General features: G+C 47.2%; 1 protein-coding gene across 1 annotated transcript in view; it reads right to left on the reverse strand.

Moving 5' to 3' along the window:
• Window positions 1-1706: 1706 nt before the first annotated feature.
• The window catches only part of COL15A1 (collagen type XV alpha 1 chain), a 61584-nt gene continuing 44997 nt past the window's right edge, over window positions 1707-18293 (reverse strand). The window contains exons 24-36 of the mRNA XM_054381946.1: window positions 17598-17666; window positions 16679-16793; window positions 12463-12552; window positions 10922-10971; window positions 8752-8862; window positions 7348-7492; window positions 6795-6859; window positions 5999-6127; window positions 5790-5849; window positions 4414-4476; window positions 3305-3490; window positions 2228-2343; window positions 1707-1923 (exon numbers count right to left, since the gene is read on the reverse strand). Coding sequence (XP_054237921.1) covers window positions 1707-1923; window positions 2228-2343; window positions 3305-3490; window positions 4414-4476; window positions 5790-5849; window positions 5999-6127; window positions 6795-6859; window positions 7348-7492; window positions 8752-8862; window positions 10922-10971; window positions 12463-12552; window positions 16679-16793; window positions 17598-17666 — 1416 coding nt within the window. The remainder of the gene's footprint in view (window positions 1924-2227; window positions 2344-3304; window positions 3491-4413; window positions 4477-5789; window positions 5850-5998; window positions 6128-6794; window positions 6860-7347; window positions 7493-8751; window positions 8863-10921; window positions 10972-12462; window positions 12553-16678; window positions 16794-17597; window positions 17667-18293) is intronic.

The following is an 18293-nucleotide window of genomic DNA, read 5'->3' on the forward strand; positions in this document are numbered from 1 at the left end:
TTCTGTGTGAGCCCCGTCCTGTAACTGCAATTCTAGGCAAAGGAATAGGCAGCTGCTGGCTCAGGCGTGGAAGAGAAGAGAAACGGTGATGGCTGGGGGTAACTGGCTGCAGGCACCAATCCTGCTCTCCATTCCTTGGCTGAGCTGAGAATCTGCCAGCAGCTGAAGGTAAGCGGTTTCTGTTGGAAGCACATAAATGCACTTTATTGTGTCCCTTGAACCTTCTGTGACTGCCACACACAGATACCCTTTCCAGCTGTGTGAGCTGAAGGCATTTGTCATTTCAAGGGAGTGCTCAGCATCTTAGGGAAATGGGATGTAAAGGAAGGCAAGGAATTGCTCTGCATACATTTCAAATGTTGTGTGAACGGGGGTTGCCTCTTTACCTTGTTGTAATGATGCAGTCATGGCTTTTCCAAGAGAAGAGGAAGATCTGATTCAGCTGAGGCTGGGAAGTGAGCTGGCTGTCACAATACTATGTAGTTACAGCAGTTCAGTACTGCAAGTGAGATTTGCCTTTCTTTGGAAGATTGCTTTAATAATTAACATATTTAAGAATACTTTAATACTCTGACTGCCAACAAATGAACACAGACTCCAGACTAAATCCTAAAAAATGGTAATATGGAGTTTGAATTCCATGGTTACTGCTGGCAAAGGAGAAGTCCTGATGCCCTTTGAAGTATGCAGCTGATAACGGCAAAGCCTTCAGCTCTGACTGTGATGCTGTTTGTGAAGGATGTGGTCACTTGGTGGCTGTTCCTTTCATTGCTGTTGTACTAACAGTTCTGTAGTTCTGTGAGTGCCAGAGGGGTGGATTCACAGCACAGGAAAGACACACAGAACCTGATGGGCTAACAAGGTCTAGAACCTGTTTTCAAGGAACTGCAGCAGACATCTCTCAGAGCAGCCTGCCCCAAGAGGAAGTAACTCCCTCAGCCAGGGAATGCAATCAAGGCAGGTTGGATCGTTGGTTTGCCTGCATTTACTTTGCACACTTTTACCAGTAACAGGATGTTTGCTGTTCACACTGCTCAGCTTTCCTGGTAACAATAGCACCAAAATAAGGATGAGATTTCTTCTGAGTGAAACTCCTCCTGCCTAAACCCCTGTGCCTAGAATCTGCAAAGAAAAAACCTGAAGGTGTGGAAGCTGCTAAACTGATGTGTGAGCACCAAGCTGTGATCTCTACAAGCTCACAGGAGCTGGGTGCTCAGATCCCATTGAAGCTCAGAGGTGAGCACCCATTGTTCTCACAGCTTTCTGGAAGATTCCAGCCCTGTGAGGTGCATCAGCCTGAATCAGTTCCTCAGGGGTGGGAGGTGTATATACACATGTGAAGAGTCCATGCAAGTGAAAAGCAGAGAGCATGCAGCTTGCTGAGCCATGCTGCTTGTGAGCCAGGCTGCTGGATCTTCCTCACAGGCCACACCTGACCTGTGCCCTAGGGAAGAGGAGGGGCTGAGAGCTCACTGTTGGCAAGATTTGAACCATGTGGGCTTCAGGTGGAAAGGAGGGCTTGCAGTCAGCCACATGTGCTGTGCCACCTGCCTGGAGTGAGGTTTGTGCCAGGGACCTCTTCTTTGCCTGTTTTTCTCCTGAAATGAGCAATTGCAAGCAATAAAATATTTACATGATTAGAAATGGGATTTCAGTGTCAGCTTTTTCTGTGGTAAAACAGAACACTCCTGTGTGCCACATGTGAGTTATTTGCTTTGGGAATCGGATACAAAGCTGTTCTCAATGCAGAGAACAATAAATTGATTGCTACAGCTGTACACTTTCTGGTCAAGAAGTTTCCCTGTCTTCAGTGGTGATGCTTGTCCTATGGCTCCTGTGTCAGCTGTGTGCCAGGCTTCACAGTAGCTGCTAACCCGTCGAACCCCATGTGCAGTTGAGCCATGCCATATTACTTTTTGAGGCCTAAAAGATAAAGTTCAGAAGTTATTTCCTGAAGAAGTCTTTTTTGCTGTATTCAGCTCTACATCTATGGGGTGGTAACGTGTGTTTCTGCTTTCCTTCTGCCTGCAACTAATGGTGGGTAGGGAAAGATGAGAAAGCAGAGGAGGAAAAGGAGAATGTAACCTCCCATCCCATTCATAGTCTATCAGAAATAAAGAAAGGTGGCATAAGGGAATAGTTTGTGTCACTTTGCTAGCAATTCAAGATCCTGCTGCTTGGTAAAATAAATGCCATGTAAAACTTACAGATGGTAATGCAAACTCACCAGGAGGGATCAGTTAGGACATTCCTCCCATCAAAGGAGTATATTGGAACATGAGTGTTGAACTGTCCACCATTTCCATCAAACAGAGATTCCCAGTTACTGAAAAGTATTTCTCCCTGTTAAAATTCCAAAGCCACTTTTACAAACAACAGGAAATTCCCAAATCCACGTCATACCTGACTTAGGACTGTCTATCCACCTGGACCCTTCCCTGCCTCTAAGAACACCTATGACTGCTGGTTTCACTCCAGTGTCTGCATGAAACTGCTGAGCAAACCTGTCTCACTTCTATGCCCATAGCTCTCTCCAAACACTGAGCTTAATCATCTCTGCACTGTCCTCCCCCTCCTAACAGTCTAAGGGGCTGCTTGATAAACTGCTTAGGACTACTGGAGCTGTGGAGAAGAGACAAGGTTAGTCACAGCATCACCCAAAGCGGGGTGGGCAGGGATCTCTGGAGATCATCTGGTCCAACACTGCTGCTGCCACAGGGTCACCGAGATCAGCTTTCTGGTTTGTTTTTTCTTGGTTCTTTGTTCTGGCAGCCAGCTCATGCTCCAGAGATGTTTGTTTGCCTCAGCTTTAGAGTGTCTGTATGTGAGACCACAGACTCTCACTCTCACTGGGGCAAATCCAGCATCACCCCCAAAAGCAGAGTTTGCCTTTGTCTTTAAAAATGAGAAAATTCAGCATTTGAGCCTGCTGTGCTCACACTAGAAGGGAGAACATAGAGGATGCACTTTCCCTGCTGCTGGGAAGCATCCCCAGCAAGCCAAGGCTCTTTCTTTTTCAGCAGCCTTCTCCAAGTGGGCTCTTCTCAGAGCTTTGCTTCCATCTCTAGCCTCAGGGTACTGGGAATGCAGCCTTTAGGAATGCAAAGGAAATGTGAGATGGTCTGTAACTTGCTGCTTTATCACTACGCTTTTGTTTCTTGGACCTGACTCTGAAATGCGAAGCAAAACTTCTTGTTTAGAAGATAAAACCTAGGCCAAATTTTTCTGCCTTTGCCATTTTCCAAGATTTTGGGGCAGTTAAAGTCTATCCTGTGCAAAGCAAAGAGCAAGCACTCATTTTTACCTTAAGATTGACTACTGGCAGGTGATGTCTGTCTGTTTTCCTAACAACTGTGGCCAAGTCTTGCAGATGTGATGAGAGGAAGGCTCTGTAGGTAGATGTCAACCCTGCTAGTTGGGCCTGTTGGAAACACTGGAAATCTGCTCGCATGTCCCCAGAAGAGGGCAAGTTTAAGGCCACCAGATGCAGCTGGAGAAAAAAACAAAAGAAATGAGGAAAGCCCACTATTTTTTGTCAAAGTTTATAACCCTAAGACCACTCATGCTGGGAAAACCCTCCTGCCAGCACAGGAACTAGTGCCTCCCACACCAGCCCTGACAGTCACTTTTTGCTGGAACATCATATGGCTCAAAGCTGTGAGGTCTGCAGCAGAAGCACCAGTTCCACTTGGGACATTAAAGAAACCATCACTAAGGAAACCTCTACTCCTAAAAGTTAAAATACTTGCAAAAGCAGCTAGGATTTAAAGCAGAAGTCTTTGAGTTACCACACAAATCCCAAATCCTGCAGGCATGGAAATCTGTAGGAAGAAGAGAGTATCTCTCTATCTCTCTATCTCATTAAAAAATTGACCTTTATTAAATACGAGAGGTAGGATGCTACAATCCAACGGCACATATGCAAGAACTAATCCACATCCTGGGGGATTTTTCTGGGTGCTTTATTTGGTTTGTTGTGGATTATTTTGTGTGGTTTTGTTTGTTTCATTTTTTAAGCTATAACTCAGTTACCTTGTTCTCTTTGTTTAAATATTTTAAGGTATTTTAAATGAAGGCTTAGCTTCTGACGTGCCCATCTGAAACAAGCAGTGCCATGAAGATTTAACTGTAGCACTACTCTGTGCTGTAGGAATAAGCACTAAGTGAGTTCCTAACTCAGAAATAGTATTTTTAATGATGTGGAGAAGGAGCTGGGATGATGACAACAGATCTGGAGGAAACTATTGTCTCTGAGGTGTCTAAGCTGGTTAAAGAAGTGTTTGTACATTTCTCAAGTGAAAGCTGTGACTTTGCAGAGGAACTGTCACCAATCTCCCTCACGATGCAAACTGTCACACTGCAAACCGGAGCTATGCAGACGTGGATCTCTCAGACCACAGATCTCATACTTACTGCTGGCCTCCCACTGTTCACATTTGGTAGTGCTGGACTCCGTGCTGGAAGAGGCTGAAATCCCTGCATTTGAACACATGGAAACAGAGATGTTAGCCAAGTTACCCAGCTCAGCATTTTAGATACTCCAGTTTCCTAAATAATGCAAACACTGAATACTGGGGAAGCTTAAACTGCCCTGCCTCTGAAAAAAAAAACCCAAAGTGCATAGCCAGAGCACTTCACCTGCATGCCATCAGTCTGATGGATCACAGAAATGGTGTTTGAAAGATGTCCTGGCCAGAGGTGCTTTGCCAGACCCCATTGTACCCATTCCACACTGTTCTGTAAGAGCTGGTGTCAGCCTGGCTGGCATCTGCAGTCCTGCATGGAAGCAGCCTGGCTTGGCAGGAGACCAGGGAAATGAAAACTGAAAGGGCAAGGAGCATGTGGAAATAGAAGATGTAGTGGGAATATTTCTCAAGGCCTGAGGAATTCCCTCTCCTAAACAACTGGCATGTAGCGACCAGAAGGCTGGTGACCCTCACAGCTGTCCAGGAACAGCAAAGTTTCTTTAGTTATGGTAGGTGAGTAACAAGCCACTGATCATGCTCTTTGGGAAACTCCTGTGAGGGCAGCTGGAGGCTACAGACAATTTTCATTACACCAGGTCTGGACGTCTCCCACCATGCTAAGTGCACTCATCTCTGACCTTCTCTAACTTCTTTTATTTCTTTCTGGCCACCGTCCTCCCTGCTGCTCCTTCCTAGCACTCTCTCACCTTTTTGTCACCTCAGCAGGCAGACCAATTAATCTGGCAATTAATGAGACTGTTCTCTATCCCCTTCACCATTCATTCTCCTGCAGTTTTCTGGGACAGACAGCAAGTTCACATGCAGGGTGGTTCAACGGCTTGGAGATGGTGGTCAGGTACAAACTAACAGCTGAGGCTTTAGGGTAGACCCTCAGCACTCAGTGGGATAGACTACATGCGTGGTGGTGATGATGCACCCTGAGTGCAGGACCAGAGCTTTTAGAAGAAAACCTGCTTTGCAGAAACACTTCCTGAGTTTCCCTGAAAGGGTCCAGCCTTTGTTGTGACTGACCTCAGTGTTGTGAAACAGAGCACTGCCAGCTTTGGGGGAGTTATTTCTGCAGGCAGCCTGCTTTTTGTAGGTGTTGCTTTGTCTCTGCAGCATTTGGAGTCTCAGAAGACAATGGAAACAGATGACTGGCCAGGCTGCAAGCTTCTATAGTGGGAAGATGCTTATTGTGTACTGACAAGTCTCACTGGAAGGTCAGGTACTGCAGGGGTCCGCCTGCAGCTTCTGCCAAGGGTGTCACCTGGCTTTGTATCTTTAGAATCAGTTTTCCATGGTCCAGTATTTTGTACTCACGTGGCTTGATAGAGCTGGAGGAGGGAGGCTGTCAGCAGGGATAGGAATTAGCTCACCAAGCTGAAATAACCCAAAAGGAGAAGCAAACTATCACCAGAAGCTCCTGAACTAATTCAAAAGGAATCTTAGCACCCATACATCTCCACCCCTGCAGCTGCTCCATTTGGAGTGAAGGGGCTGGAAAGGGTTAGGAGGCAATGCAAGAGTACCTGCAGCTTCCTCCAGCCATTCCTCACACGGATGAACACCTCACTGGTTTCACTCAAGTAGATCAATGAACCTTCTGCCACCAGATGGACTTGGTCCAACATCCCCTGGATGTTCCAGAATGTCGTGACCTGCCCAGCAGGGAGGGTGTCATCAGGCACAGGAAAGAGCTTGCACTGACGTCTTTCTGAACACACAAATGTCTGAAGGTGGCAATGAATGCCCTCTGCTAGCTTGGTTTGCCTTTCAGAAAGGGCAACTATTTAATTGGGAAGCGAGCAAGAGAGAAGCCTTGGCTGTAACTGCTGCTACATGGATGTCTGGAATACAGTTCTGATCTGACTGATGCAGTGAGAAAAGGAAACACATTTCCACCTGTTCTCTGGCACAACAGTTTTTAGATTTGCTATGGAAATCAATAGTTTTCTTCTCAGAATCAAACAACCTAAACTGCCAGATTTTAATCCAGAAATGGACAGTTCTTCTGGGGACTGGATTCAGTTATGAGTCTGGTATCTAAGCGTGGTAAGTGCCATGCTTTCACAGGCACTGCTTTGGCACCACCTGTGCATGCATCCATCTCTCAGTGACTGTCACTAACCATGGGCAGCCTTCTCTCATCACTTGTCCCAGATGTGGGCTCCCTGTTGAAACGTGACCAGCTTCAGAGAACTAGAAAATATTCTAATGAATAAAAGCACAGGATAGAGCTTTCCCTTCTCTCTCACTGCTACCAATGACACCCAAAAGATCTGAAGCAAGGTTTCCGTGGCAAACTTCCTGATTGTGCTGCCTTACCATATTCCTGGCTGCAGGAGCTCCTGGCTCTCCAGGGGGACCTGGTGGCCCAGGCATTGCAGCTGCTGAAATACAAGCATGCAGCACACGTTGAAGGCCATTGTGTGTTGAGAGAGAATGTGAGTGACAAAGAAAGGCCTTGGTGATGATGTCTGGGAGTGCTGGAAGCTTTAAACAGCCACAGCATCTTGGCCCACACTCACATCTCCCCAGATGTAGTCAGCTGCTCAGTCTGACAGACTTTGCAGAGCCCTCAGGGCAGCCTCTCTCCTTTCCTCCCAGGCACACTAAGGTTTTCCATGCAGTTGAGGTCCCACAGCACTAGTCAGTGAAAACTGTCACCAGAGGAATTGTCCCTTTTGTGTTCTCAGTTCCAACTTACACACCCCCAAAGAAATTGGTAGAGGGCAAGAAGAGAGGGGAGCAGCCTGATTCAGGTGAGCAGAGCAGGTGAACAGATGAGCACAGGCGTGCAGAGGAAGGGGCAGTGGGGGTCTGGCTGCATCCCCATGCACTCACAGACACAGCAAAGAGCAAGACCATGGCCTCTCACCTGAGCCATAGATTGCAGGTGGTCCTGGTGGTCCCGGTGGTCCAGGTGGTCCAGGAGGTCCAATTTTTCCATAACCTGGTAAGCCAGGTAGGCCAGGTAACCCTGGAGGTCCTCTGGGTCCAATAACTGAATCCCCTTTTGGTCCCTATTGGCAGTAAAAAGTGTTCCTTTGAATGTCTCTGTTTTATTGCTGCAGGACCTTCCTCTGGTGGCAGCATTGGCTGAAGGTCTGCCACCAAAGCACTGTTGAAGCAGGACTCTGTGGGAAGCTCTCTTCAAGGAATCAGGGACCTTAGTTTAAAAGGAAAAATCTAGCCACACACTATGTTCAAGAATGGAAGTTTCAAAAATCTTTCCACAAGTTCTCACCTCCATTCCTGAGCAGCTGGCACCTGCAAAACTCTTCCCGGTACTCTGAGTCCTAGATCTCAACCTGCTTGTTTTGGTGCTCTCATAAGACAAGAGCTTGTTGAAGGCTCATGGTTGGAAGCTCTAACACAAGGTATGTACGTTCAGGGCATATGTCCTGTGACAAATGTTGGCTTCTCCCTGCTGTGATCAAACATCAGCTCATAGCCTTTAAGCTCTCCACCCGCAGGTCTTCCAGGTTAAAAGCTCCACACCCTAATGTGTCCAGTGGAGCAACGAGTTCTCAGTCTGCAGCAGGAGGGCTCCAACTGGCCTGCAGACACAGAACAGGTTTTGGACCCTGGACTAGGAGAGCTCAGTCCCTGGGGGGCCTCGGCTGTGCCATCCAACTCATTCTTGCTAGTGGAAGAGTTTCTAAGCAGGGAGATGGTTCCCAGCAATGTGGACTGGTGCTGAGGGAATTTCTGAAGGTGGGCTTGCTAAGCTATCACTTCATCCTCAGCTGCCACCCACCCACTCACAACACCAATGGAGTCGTGCACTGCACACCTTCATTGCCAGGTCTCAGGGTTAAATAGGTTTCCAAGGCATTTGTGCATTGGCTTCACAGCAGCTGTGGTGGCACTTACCAGAAGAGGAAATGACAAGGTAGACAGTGGCTGAGCTGTATAGGAATGATACAGATGGATACACACTGCATTTTTCATCCATGCTTTGGGTTATTGGAATAAAAACTAGCATTATTTATTTAGATGGCAACTATTTAGCAGGTCAGCCTCTGCCTGACTTTGCATCACCTGTTTCGGCCTTTGTGGGGCTCCAAGCAGTGGCCCCAGGAGTTCTGTTTGCTGCCTTGGGGTGCAGTGCTGCTGGCAGCAGGGCTCTGCTCACTGGTGCAGCTATAGCAGAGAGCTGGGCATGGCAGCAGCTTTTCCTGGCACCTTCATTCCATGCCATGTGCCTGTGTTTGGTGCCTTCCAAGTGAAAGCAGTGGGTACCCAAAAGTACTCCTGCTCTACAACCTGCATGACTTACAATCAACCCTGGTCTTCCAGGAGGTCCAGGAGGTCCTGTCAGAAAAAAACCTCCATTGGGTTCTCCTTTCTCTCCTTTTACACCGGTGACTCCGTTGTCTCCTTTTTCACCCTTTAGGGGAATATAATTAAAACATTGATCTGAGGTGAGATCAGAACTCTATGCACTGATCTTTAAGGTTGCATCAAATCTCTGAGCCTCATAAAGAAAAGCATCTGCTTCAACTCTTTGTAACACTGATTCCTTCTTTAGTGATAGGGAATGGAAAGGAATTGCTTTCTCCATTGAGGCTACAAGGCTCTCTCAGGGTAGGGACTCAGGGAGGTGGAGACAGAGAAAATGCCTCTGTTGCTCTCTCCTGCTATTCTACCTGGCACAGCCTCGTTCTGTGCAGCAGCTGAAAGCAAACAGTTGGAAGAAGCATACAAGCCTGGCAGTCTGCTTTGCTCTACCCTTGAGGAGAAAGCGAAGCCAGACTGACATGGAAAGGACAGGTACTTAAAGGTATCAAGTGACAGAAGGAGAGGGAATGGCCTCAAATTGTTAGGTTGGAGATGAGGAAAAATTTCTTTGCTGCAAGAGTGGTCAGGTACTGGCACAGGTTGCCCAGGGGGATGGTGGAGTCCCCATCCCTGAGGATGTTCAAGGAAAGCGTAGCCACAGCACACAGGGGCAGGGTTTGATGGCCATGGTGGTGTTGGGTTGATGGTTGAACTGGATGAGCTTGGAGAGCTTTTCCAATCTTGCTGATTGTGTGAGGGAAAATGAAGACTACTGTGCCCAGGATGAGAGAGAAGGGCAGGGATGTGTACCAGGATGGGAAGAGTCATCACAGAAATCTGCAGACATGTCGAACTGCATGTGTGCTCCTGTCCTTCAGCGCTGGTTATCAGGCACAGCGTTTAAATGCTAGGGCATTATCTCTCTGTGCAGTTGTAGGTTCCTCCTCACATTATTTCTTCTTTGTGTCTGCTCGTTCTTTTTCTTCATTCCTTGGGGTTTTTTTAATTTGTTTGTTTTTTGTTTGTTTGTTTGGATTTTTTGGTTTTGTTTTTGTTTGCTTTTTGTTTTTTGGTGTCTTTTTGGGCTTTTTTTTTTGGTCTACTTTGTTAGAACTTTCTGAGAAATAAACCTGTGAACATAAGAGGCAAAGGGAAAAGCAAAAGTGGCAGGCAGCTGCAGAAAGCCAACAGAGATGGGTATGTGTAGTTCCTCCTCTCACTTCTCTTTAGTGTCTCAATAAGCAGATCTGCAAAGCTCTCTGTGTGGCACTGTGCAGAGATGGAGGAGCAGGTGAGAGGAGTTCTGCGTAGCTAAAGCTGCGAAGCTGCAGACGACTCAGCAAGATCAAAGAAGCTAAATCAGCACTGCCGTGCGTGCCTGAGGCCCTTCCTGTTAGAGGAGCAGCCTGGGTGCACTCAGCCAAGCAGAAACAAAAGCCGAAGGTCAGACAGCACTAAGAGTCCTTCAGGGAAACTGCAGCACACTGCTTTGGTGGCATCCTTAAAGGATAAATTGCTGCATTTTTCTTTAGCTCTTCTACTGATAAGGAGCCTTGTTCACTTTGAAAATAGTGTTGCATTGTTATTCCTTTTGTCACTGGAAGTGGCCAGGAGAATACTGGAGCAGAGAGAGACCGAAGAGATCAAGGTATGGCTATGCAAGGTATGGGTGGGCTTCCTTGCAAGAGATGCCAGGAAAAGCAGTTCCCACTGCTTTCACTTATCCTATTCAGCGTGCTTCAAAGACAAACAGCATCACACAGAAGCCATTCCCTCCCTCCCACCATGTGTCAGCTGCTGCTCAGTTGTTCTTGGAGCCCTTTGGCTAATGGAAGTCTCTTACCTGAGCTGGCATGGAAACAAACTACTTCTGGCAGTAGGCAACAGGGATTTATGACTCACTGTAGTGCCACCAGCAAGGCAAAAAGCCTCATCAATAACATTTTTCACAAGGAATCTTTGTGAACCGCTGACATCTGCTATCTCTATACTCAGAATGAACTTCTCTATGCAGCTGGGGTGTGAGAAACTGATACAGTTTGTTATCTGCTGATGTGCTTCTCTGCTTTGACTGATTCCCCAGGCTGTGCTGGGTTAGGCTTAGTTTACAGCAAAGCATACTTTAGAAAAAGCTGATGGGAACCTGGACACAAATGGGATGTAATTACCTTTATGCTGTTAACAAAGTGGCTGAAGTATGATGGAGGAAGAGGCGGGCCTGAAAAATGAAGAAAATACAATAAAATACAATAATGAGCTGCAATTTTCTTTTTAAAAGCACTGCTTTGGATATTCCTAGTTTGAGGAAGGTATGTTTTTAGTGACAACACTGACCTTTAAATCCAGCAGACACTTTTAGCTTGGCTTCCTAACAAAGCAAGGCTTACAGGCCCTGTCTTGTCTCTCACTCCTCTACCTTCATCACTTTTGAATCTGATTGCAAATTTCAGACAAACTTGAAAGAAGGCTTAGTGGTCAAAAATTCCCAGTTTGCTGGAAATGTGGCAGCTGGGCAGGTGGTGCAGGAGAAACATCCAAACCCCTTTGCTGGAAACCAAGATAAAAGCAAAGCTTTGCACGTGGAGCAGCCAGTCAGTAGCTGTGTCCCCTTCCATGCAGGGAGAGAGCCATAGCTGATAAAGGAAGGGCAGAGTGCTACTGTGGTGCTGCTGGGCACAGGTTTGTTTCTCTCTGGCATTTTTCTGTCACAAAACCCAACACCATCAGCAATGGTTCTGCCACCTGTGCCAGTGGTGGCCAGCCAAAGCATGCTTGGAAAAAAGACTGCTTGGCAGCTGCACATAGCAGCTCCAGGCATCTTCTTCAAACCTATTCTGATTGAATTTTGAGACCTTTGTGTCCAACCCTGTGCCTGCCATAAACTCAGAATGGTGACCTCTAGAGATGGTGTAGACCAAAACCCACTGCAGGTACACCTAGATCAACTTGCCCAGGATCACAATATCTGGGTGGGTTTTGAAAGTGTCTAGAGAAGGAGACTCCACAACCTCTCTGCCAGCCTGCTCCAGGGCTCCAGCATCCTCAAAGTAAAAGGTTTTTCCTTAAGTTCAAGCAAAACCTCCTGTGTTCTAGTTTGTATCCATTGCCCCTTGTCTGCTGGGCACCAAGGACAAGAGCCCAGACCCAGACTCATGACCTCCACCCTTTAGCTATTGATCTGCATTGAGAAGACCCCCTCTCAGTTTTTTGCTTTTCAGCCTAAAGACCCCAAACTAATGACTGGCTTGAACTCAGAATGCAGAGCTGTGTTACCCTGAAGTGGGAAGTCCTGGATTTTAGCCCAGCTGGCTCAAAAAGATTGACAACAAAAGGATACCTCAGGAACTGGACATGATATCCTTCTAAGGTTTCCAGAAATCCCTGACCAGTTCCGTGTCAGGATCTGCTTTTGTGCTTAACACAGTACCAGTACCCACAAAGTGCAGCAGAGATGTTGTTCTTCAGAAGGCTTCCTGGTACTATTACGAGCTTTGTTGTCCTGTATGTCAGCTCAGCAAATAACCTGGGGGTAAGGCTCTAGGTTCAAGCTAGGTGCAAGTCTCTAGGCTCAAGCCAGGTGCAAGACTCTAGGCTGAACCCAGGTGCAAGGTTCCAGGCAGGTAAGGCTGGTAGGGTAAGCACCAAAGAAGTTTTCAGTGAAGCACACATCCCTTCACAGGCTGTTAGTGACAGGTCAGAAGCAGCATACCTGGTGGTCCTGGAGCACCTCTGTCTCCCTTTTCTCCTTTTATGCCTGCCGACCCATGCAGCCCCCAGGAGTCTCTGTTTGCTTTAGCACCTGCCAGAGAACATCACACCTCCATTAGGCCCTGCCAGCTGCAGTGCCATCAAGCCCCTTGAAGCAAGAGCGGACTTTGGCATCCCTGCAGGGCATGCAGCTCCAGGCCCTGCTCTTGTCTCACTCTCTTCATGAGCAATGCATGGCTGCCTCGTTGCCCTCTCTTACCAACTCAACATGTGCAAAACAACCTTTGTATCACAGGACAAGCGTCCACTCTCCCTTCCTTCACTACCTAGCCTGAGACCCTCTGAGCAAACCTGTTGTAGCTGCATTGGTGAATTTCACTGGGGCAAGGATAGCAACAGCTCCTGAGTTATGGCTCTGCATTTATACCACATCTGCTGCTACCTCCAAACCCCAAACCAAACTAATAAATGACAATATCTGCAACTGTGAATGTAAAAATGTTGTCTATTGCTCCATCTCATAAAAGCATTAGAAACGAAGGAAATGTTTGCTGAGAGCAAAAATGCTTCCAGGTAAGCTAAGGGCAGACATCCAAACACAGCTGGACAAACCTTCCCTTTTGCCAGATATAATTCAATTTAACCAACAAAACATCTGGGTAGAAAGAACCTGAGTGTTTAGATTTTTTGAGGTCTGATTGCTCTCTTTACTCTGCCCAACTCATTCCTAATCTCTTTGCAAGTTTCATGTAAAATCATCCTGCCACAGTAGCATCTTGCAGCCATTTCCTTCAGGCAGAAATATCTTCCCAAGGCTAAGGGCAGGTGATCCTGTTCTGAGTGATGAGCAGGAAGGCTGCTAAAGCACAACAGCAAGCAGAGAGATTCAAGACACACTTCTGGAAGTAATTTTCAGTGGTTCCCTGCCTGGGGTATCTTCAGACCCCCTGTTAAGTGGTGATCCATGCTGGCAGTCAGTGGATCACTACCACCAGCTCTTCTTTAACCTGACCTGAGCACACACTGGAATTTCCCTGGGGCAAGCACAAAGACAATCAGCCCAGACTCCATGACATGGTGAAACTTCTAAACAAGTCTTTATTGGTGAGAAAGCTGTAGTCTGAATAACAGTTAAAGCATTTTTCCTGCTCCTAGTTGTGTAGACTGGCTACAAACTCAAGGCATGAGCTGGACCTCCTCCCTCTCAGAGGCCCTGTCACACCAGAAGATCCCAGACAGTTCCTCTCTGCCCTTCTCTTTCATCTGTCAACCATGAGGACTGAAAGCTGGCCGCACTCCTATGAGCCTCCCCATGACCTGTCTGGTGACTCAACTGGGCAGTTAGTTTTCCCCATGGTCAGCCCAACCCTAACTGTCCAACTGTGACATCTTCAGAATTATTTTCCAGGCAAATTGCAGTCCAGCTCTCAGCATTTTAGGTCATCTTAAAGACTCAAGGCCAATACAGAGCTTACACAAGCAAGCTCTGACTTTTTCCTCTTCAGGGTATCTTCCTTTGCCATCTACAATGTTCTCTTGTCTTGTTGGGATTACAAGCTCAGGGTTTTAAAATTTTATCTGAGAAGGGAAGAGGTTTTTATACCATCAGTCAAATGCTGGAGAAATGAGACCACCTGAGTGCTTGGGGGGGGGTGTAGTATCAGGTAGACTTCAGAATCTGTGTTTTAGGAGCATTGCTAGAGCAGAAAGTAATGATTTGGGACAGCCATGTGGGACACCTCATCTCTGACAGGGGACTTTTTAAGATTAGATCCTGTAGACAAGTGTAGCACTGCTCAGTTTCCAAACCTTTGCCTCCGAAGTACAGAGCTAGGCTCATTTGTTCCTTGACTACCTATTGAGAGTGGAAGAAGCTGGGATCTTACAGTTTCACCAGAAAAATCAAAGAGACCACTTATTCTTCCTCCCCCTCCCCCAAACCTGGTTATGCAACAGCCCAGCAAAGACGAGCTTAACTAAGAGCTTATTTGACCCAAGGTACAAGAAAATAATTACTCACCATGGGCATCAGGAGTCTCTTGATTCCCAGAGTGAGCAATGTCCACCTACAGACAGAGAAATCCATTACAAGTGATCCATGCACATCAACCAGCAGTAGGGCATTGCTTGGTGTGGCTGACAAACCTGGAAGGTGCCCATGTCATCAGTCAATAACTGCCCTGGGGTCACCTGCTGCTGGACAAGTCCCAGGTGTTAGCTGAGCAAGCTCGTTCAGGGCCATGCCCTCTTTCACATGCAGCATGCTTTTAGCAGGAAGGTCAGAACATGCCTTCTGGAGCATGCTTCTCACTCTCCAAGGACAGCTCTGAACCTACATCCCTGCGTTTGAAAGCAGGATTTGGTTTCTGGCTGTAAGGTAATAAGCTGTATTTGTAAGCCTTTCATCAGACCATGGCTGTGCCTGCTGCCTGATGTTGGCCAGTGTCAGATGTATTGAGACCACCATCTGGAGGCAGAAGCTATTCTAATCTGTCCTGTTCTGACAGCAGCCACCTGTAGCAGTGGGCATGCTACCCGCCTCTGCTGCCTGCCTTCAAAGCGAGGACAGTGCAGGGATTAAAGAGTGGCGCAGTGCTGGGGAACAGACAGATCTCAGTCCTAGCTAGTACTGTTCATAGGAATCCTAGCAAGTGTATGAAAGAAACTGAAGCTGCATTCAGCTAATCCTGCAGTATGAGCTCTTGGAAGTCTTACTCACATGGGCAGCTCCATTAAGTTCAGTTCAGGTGAGGAAAACGTGAGGGGTTCAGTCTGTGGCCAACAGTCATTTGAGAGGCAAATGCAGCAGGCTTCTGATCTACAAACCTGGATAGGTTTAGAGGTTACTCATAAACACAGGGCAAACCTACCTAGCAGACTCAGGTGCATGAAAAGTTGTTCCCAAGCACAGGTTTCTATCACTTGTGCACAAGAAAGCTGCTGCTATTGTTCACTGATTGTAACCTTTTATTATTGTCTGAACCTGAGCTAAAAGGAGCCTGTGCTGCTTGAATCTCTCTACAGAGAAGCACAGCAGAGCTGAGGTTGGACGGCATCTCTGGAGGTTGTCTAGCCCAGAGCAGGACTGAGGGCATCAGGTTGCTCAGGGTCTTTCCAGTCAGGTTTCAGAGGCTCACTAGTCCCCATGTGATCTTGACATACAAGAATGTTACATGGTGGGAATGGGAGGAATTAAGGAATTCAAAGTGGTACAAGTATAGTGCACATGGTAGGCCAAAGCATAGAAATGCCAAATTACTGTAGAGTTATGGCCATCATTAATTAGCAAACAATCCATAATCCTCCTTCAGCAGCTGGGACAGGGTAGTGAGGAGTAGGAATGTATCTAGTAGAGCGTAAGTCAAGAGCTGCTTCTCTGAAGTAAGTGAAAAAGAGCTGGAATGGAAGTTGGAGAAGGGGACAAAATGCTACTTTGAGCTATGCTCTCTAACAGCAAAGTAGAAGAGCTACACAACAGAGCTCTCAGGGAAGGCATATGTCTCTCAAAGACAGAATTCTTCCCAAGCACCTAACCCATAGCTTAGCAGTGCAATGTTGTCCCAGGGAAAGTGCTTCCAGGGCTGAACTGAGTCCACAGCTCATTGCAGGATGTAGTTTCCATCATCCATTAAACTAAGATTGCACCAGAGCGTTCTGAAAGATAACCTCCACCACTTTTCATGTGGTACAGTGTGTGAAACTGCAGGTCCTTTGGAGATATGGGGACTTTGTCTTTCCCTTTGGGAAGCAGAGCTTCAGGTGCTGTTCCTAAGATCATAAATGTTTGTATGTGAATAGACTGCACTTGAGGGCCAACTAAAGAAGAGGGTCTTTCTCTTCTAGTGCATCTTTGTGCCACAGTGAAATACACAGCAAGTCTTACTTTGGGCAGGGAAACTAAAAACAGCTAAAGACATAAAACATGGAGACAGTGTTCATATACCATCTGAAAAACCTGTGTGCAAGCCTTTAGCTCCACAGAGCAGCTCAGACTATGGAAGCAGGCTCTGAAAGGCATTCAGAGTGTTTAGGACAACCAAATAACCGCAGTGCTTGAAGCGAAAGGGTCTGGTGTTTATGGTTCTGTTACATGGTGTATGTATAGCTAACCTGGGATATCCAGACACTGGGGAATGTTATGTTGAAGAGGAGGTCAAAGACACCTCTGGTGCAAAGCAGCAGGCTGGAGCAGAGCAGTTGCAAAGCCCCCATGGTACCTTCACAGTTACTTGGGTTATGTGCTGCAACGGCCATGCACTCTGCCAAGAGCAGGCTCTGCCTGCGACTTACTGGCATTTTGCAGTGAGGTCTGGGAGGGATTGGCAGAACTGTCTGTTGGAAACAAGAAGGGAAATTGTTTTAATGAACATAGGCATAACAGAGCAGATAACACAGCAAATAGATCCAACAGCCATGGGAGGACAAAGATGGAAACAAACCCCAGACCTCCTGAGCAGAAAGCCCAGCTTGCTGCCTGGAAGCTCACAAAATCATGCTATCAGAGAATGGCAGGGGTTGGAAGGGACCCCTGAAGACCATCTGGGCCAACCCCCCTCCTCATGCAGGATCAACTAGATCAGTTTGCACAGGAGTGCAATATCCAGATTGGTTTTGAAAGTCTTCGGAGGAGGAGACTCCACAACCTCTCTGAGCAGCCTGCTCCAGGCCTCCAGCACCCTCACAGTAAAGAAGTTTCTCCTTAAATTTAACTGAAACCTCCTGAGTTCTAGTGTGTGCCCCCTGCCCCTTGTCCTGTCACTGGGAACTGCTGAAAAGGGCCCAGCCCCAGCCTCAGGACCTCCACCCTTTAGGTATTGATCAGCATTGAGAGGATCCCTCTCAGTCTGCTGTTTCCAGGCTGAAGAGCCTCAGGTCTCTCAGCTCTCTCCTTGTCAGAGAGATGTTCCAGTCCCTCTGACAGGCCTGCCAGCAGGTCCTACTCTGTGCCTGGGGGCAAAACTCTCCCATGACAGTGGCTGTGGGTAAGATATTTTTTCCTGTGCATACAAGCAAGGTCACTCACTGTAAGCTGTGCTACCTGAAACAGGTTTTGACATCTCCCTTTGCAAGCTATTTCTGGAGCAGCACATTTCTGCTACAGAGACAGAGCAGCAACTGCTCCCCAGCTGTACTTACTCCTTTGACATAAACCATACGTCCTGGAGGTCCAGGGGGGCCTGGGGGCCCAGGCAAGCCAGGAAGACCCTGGTAAGAGAAAATGAAAGGCAGCAGATGTTAGACAGAGCTTTCCATGAATGATACAACTGAGCCTACAGAAGGAAGGACAAAGGGCTCAGAGAGCTCTATTTAACCAGGGAGGTTAAGTGGCTTAAGGGGAGACCCAGCTCTAAGTCACAGGGACCAACCTGTCAGGTGAACTTTAGCATTCAACCTCAAGCACTCTGTGGAGAACAAAACCCTCTAAGGCTGGGGAAAACCCCCACCAAAGCACAACCCCCAAACTGGAGACCTCAAAGCATTAAACACAGAAACTAAATCAAAGGCGGTGGATCTCTTATAAAAGGGAAATGAAGCTTCTGAGACTGGCCTGGGGTTCTCAAGACTGCTGTGACTCATTCACTTTCCACACTAGTCAGTTAATTCCGTGCTAATTAACAGCTTCAGGAACCCTGCTAGTCCAGAGGTGTGACTGGCTCTGCATCAGAACCCTTTGCCAGCTCTTTACTGGGTCACTTCACTCCACATCAGTGTAAGCTCCTGTGAGGTGACATCTCATCAGTAACCAGAGAACCCTGAGCACTCCAGAAAGGACTATCAGAGTGTGTAGGCTGTTCTGTTTGCATGTTTGCTTTAATGTCCAAGCCTGATGAT

Source organism: Indicator indicator, chromosome 6, assembly GCF_027791375.1.
Source record: "Indicator indicator isolate 239-I01 chromosome 6, UM_Iind_1.1, whole genome shotgun sequence".
In the NCBI taxonomy this organism is placed as follows: Eukaryota; Metazoa; Chordata; class Aves; order Piciformes; family Indicatoridae; genus Indicator; species Indicator indicator.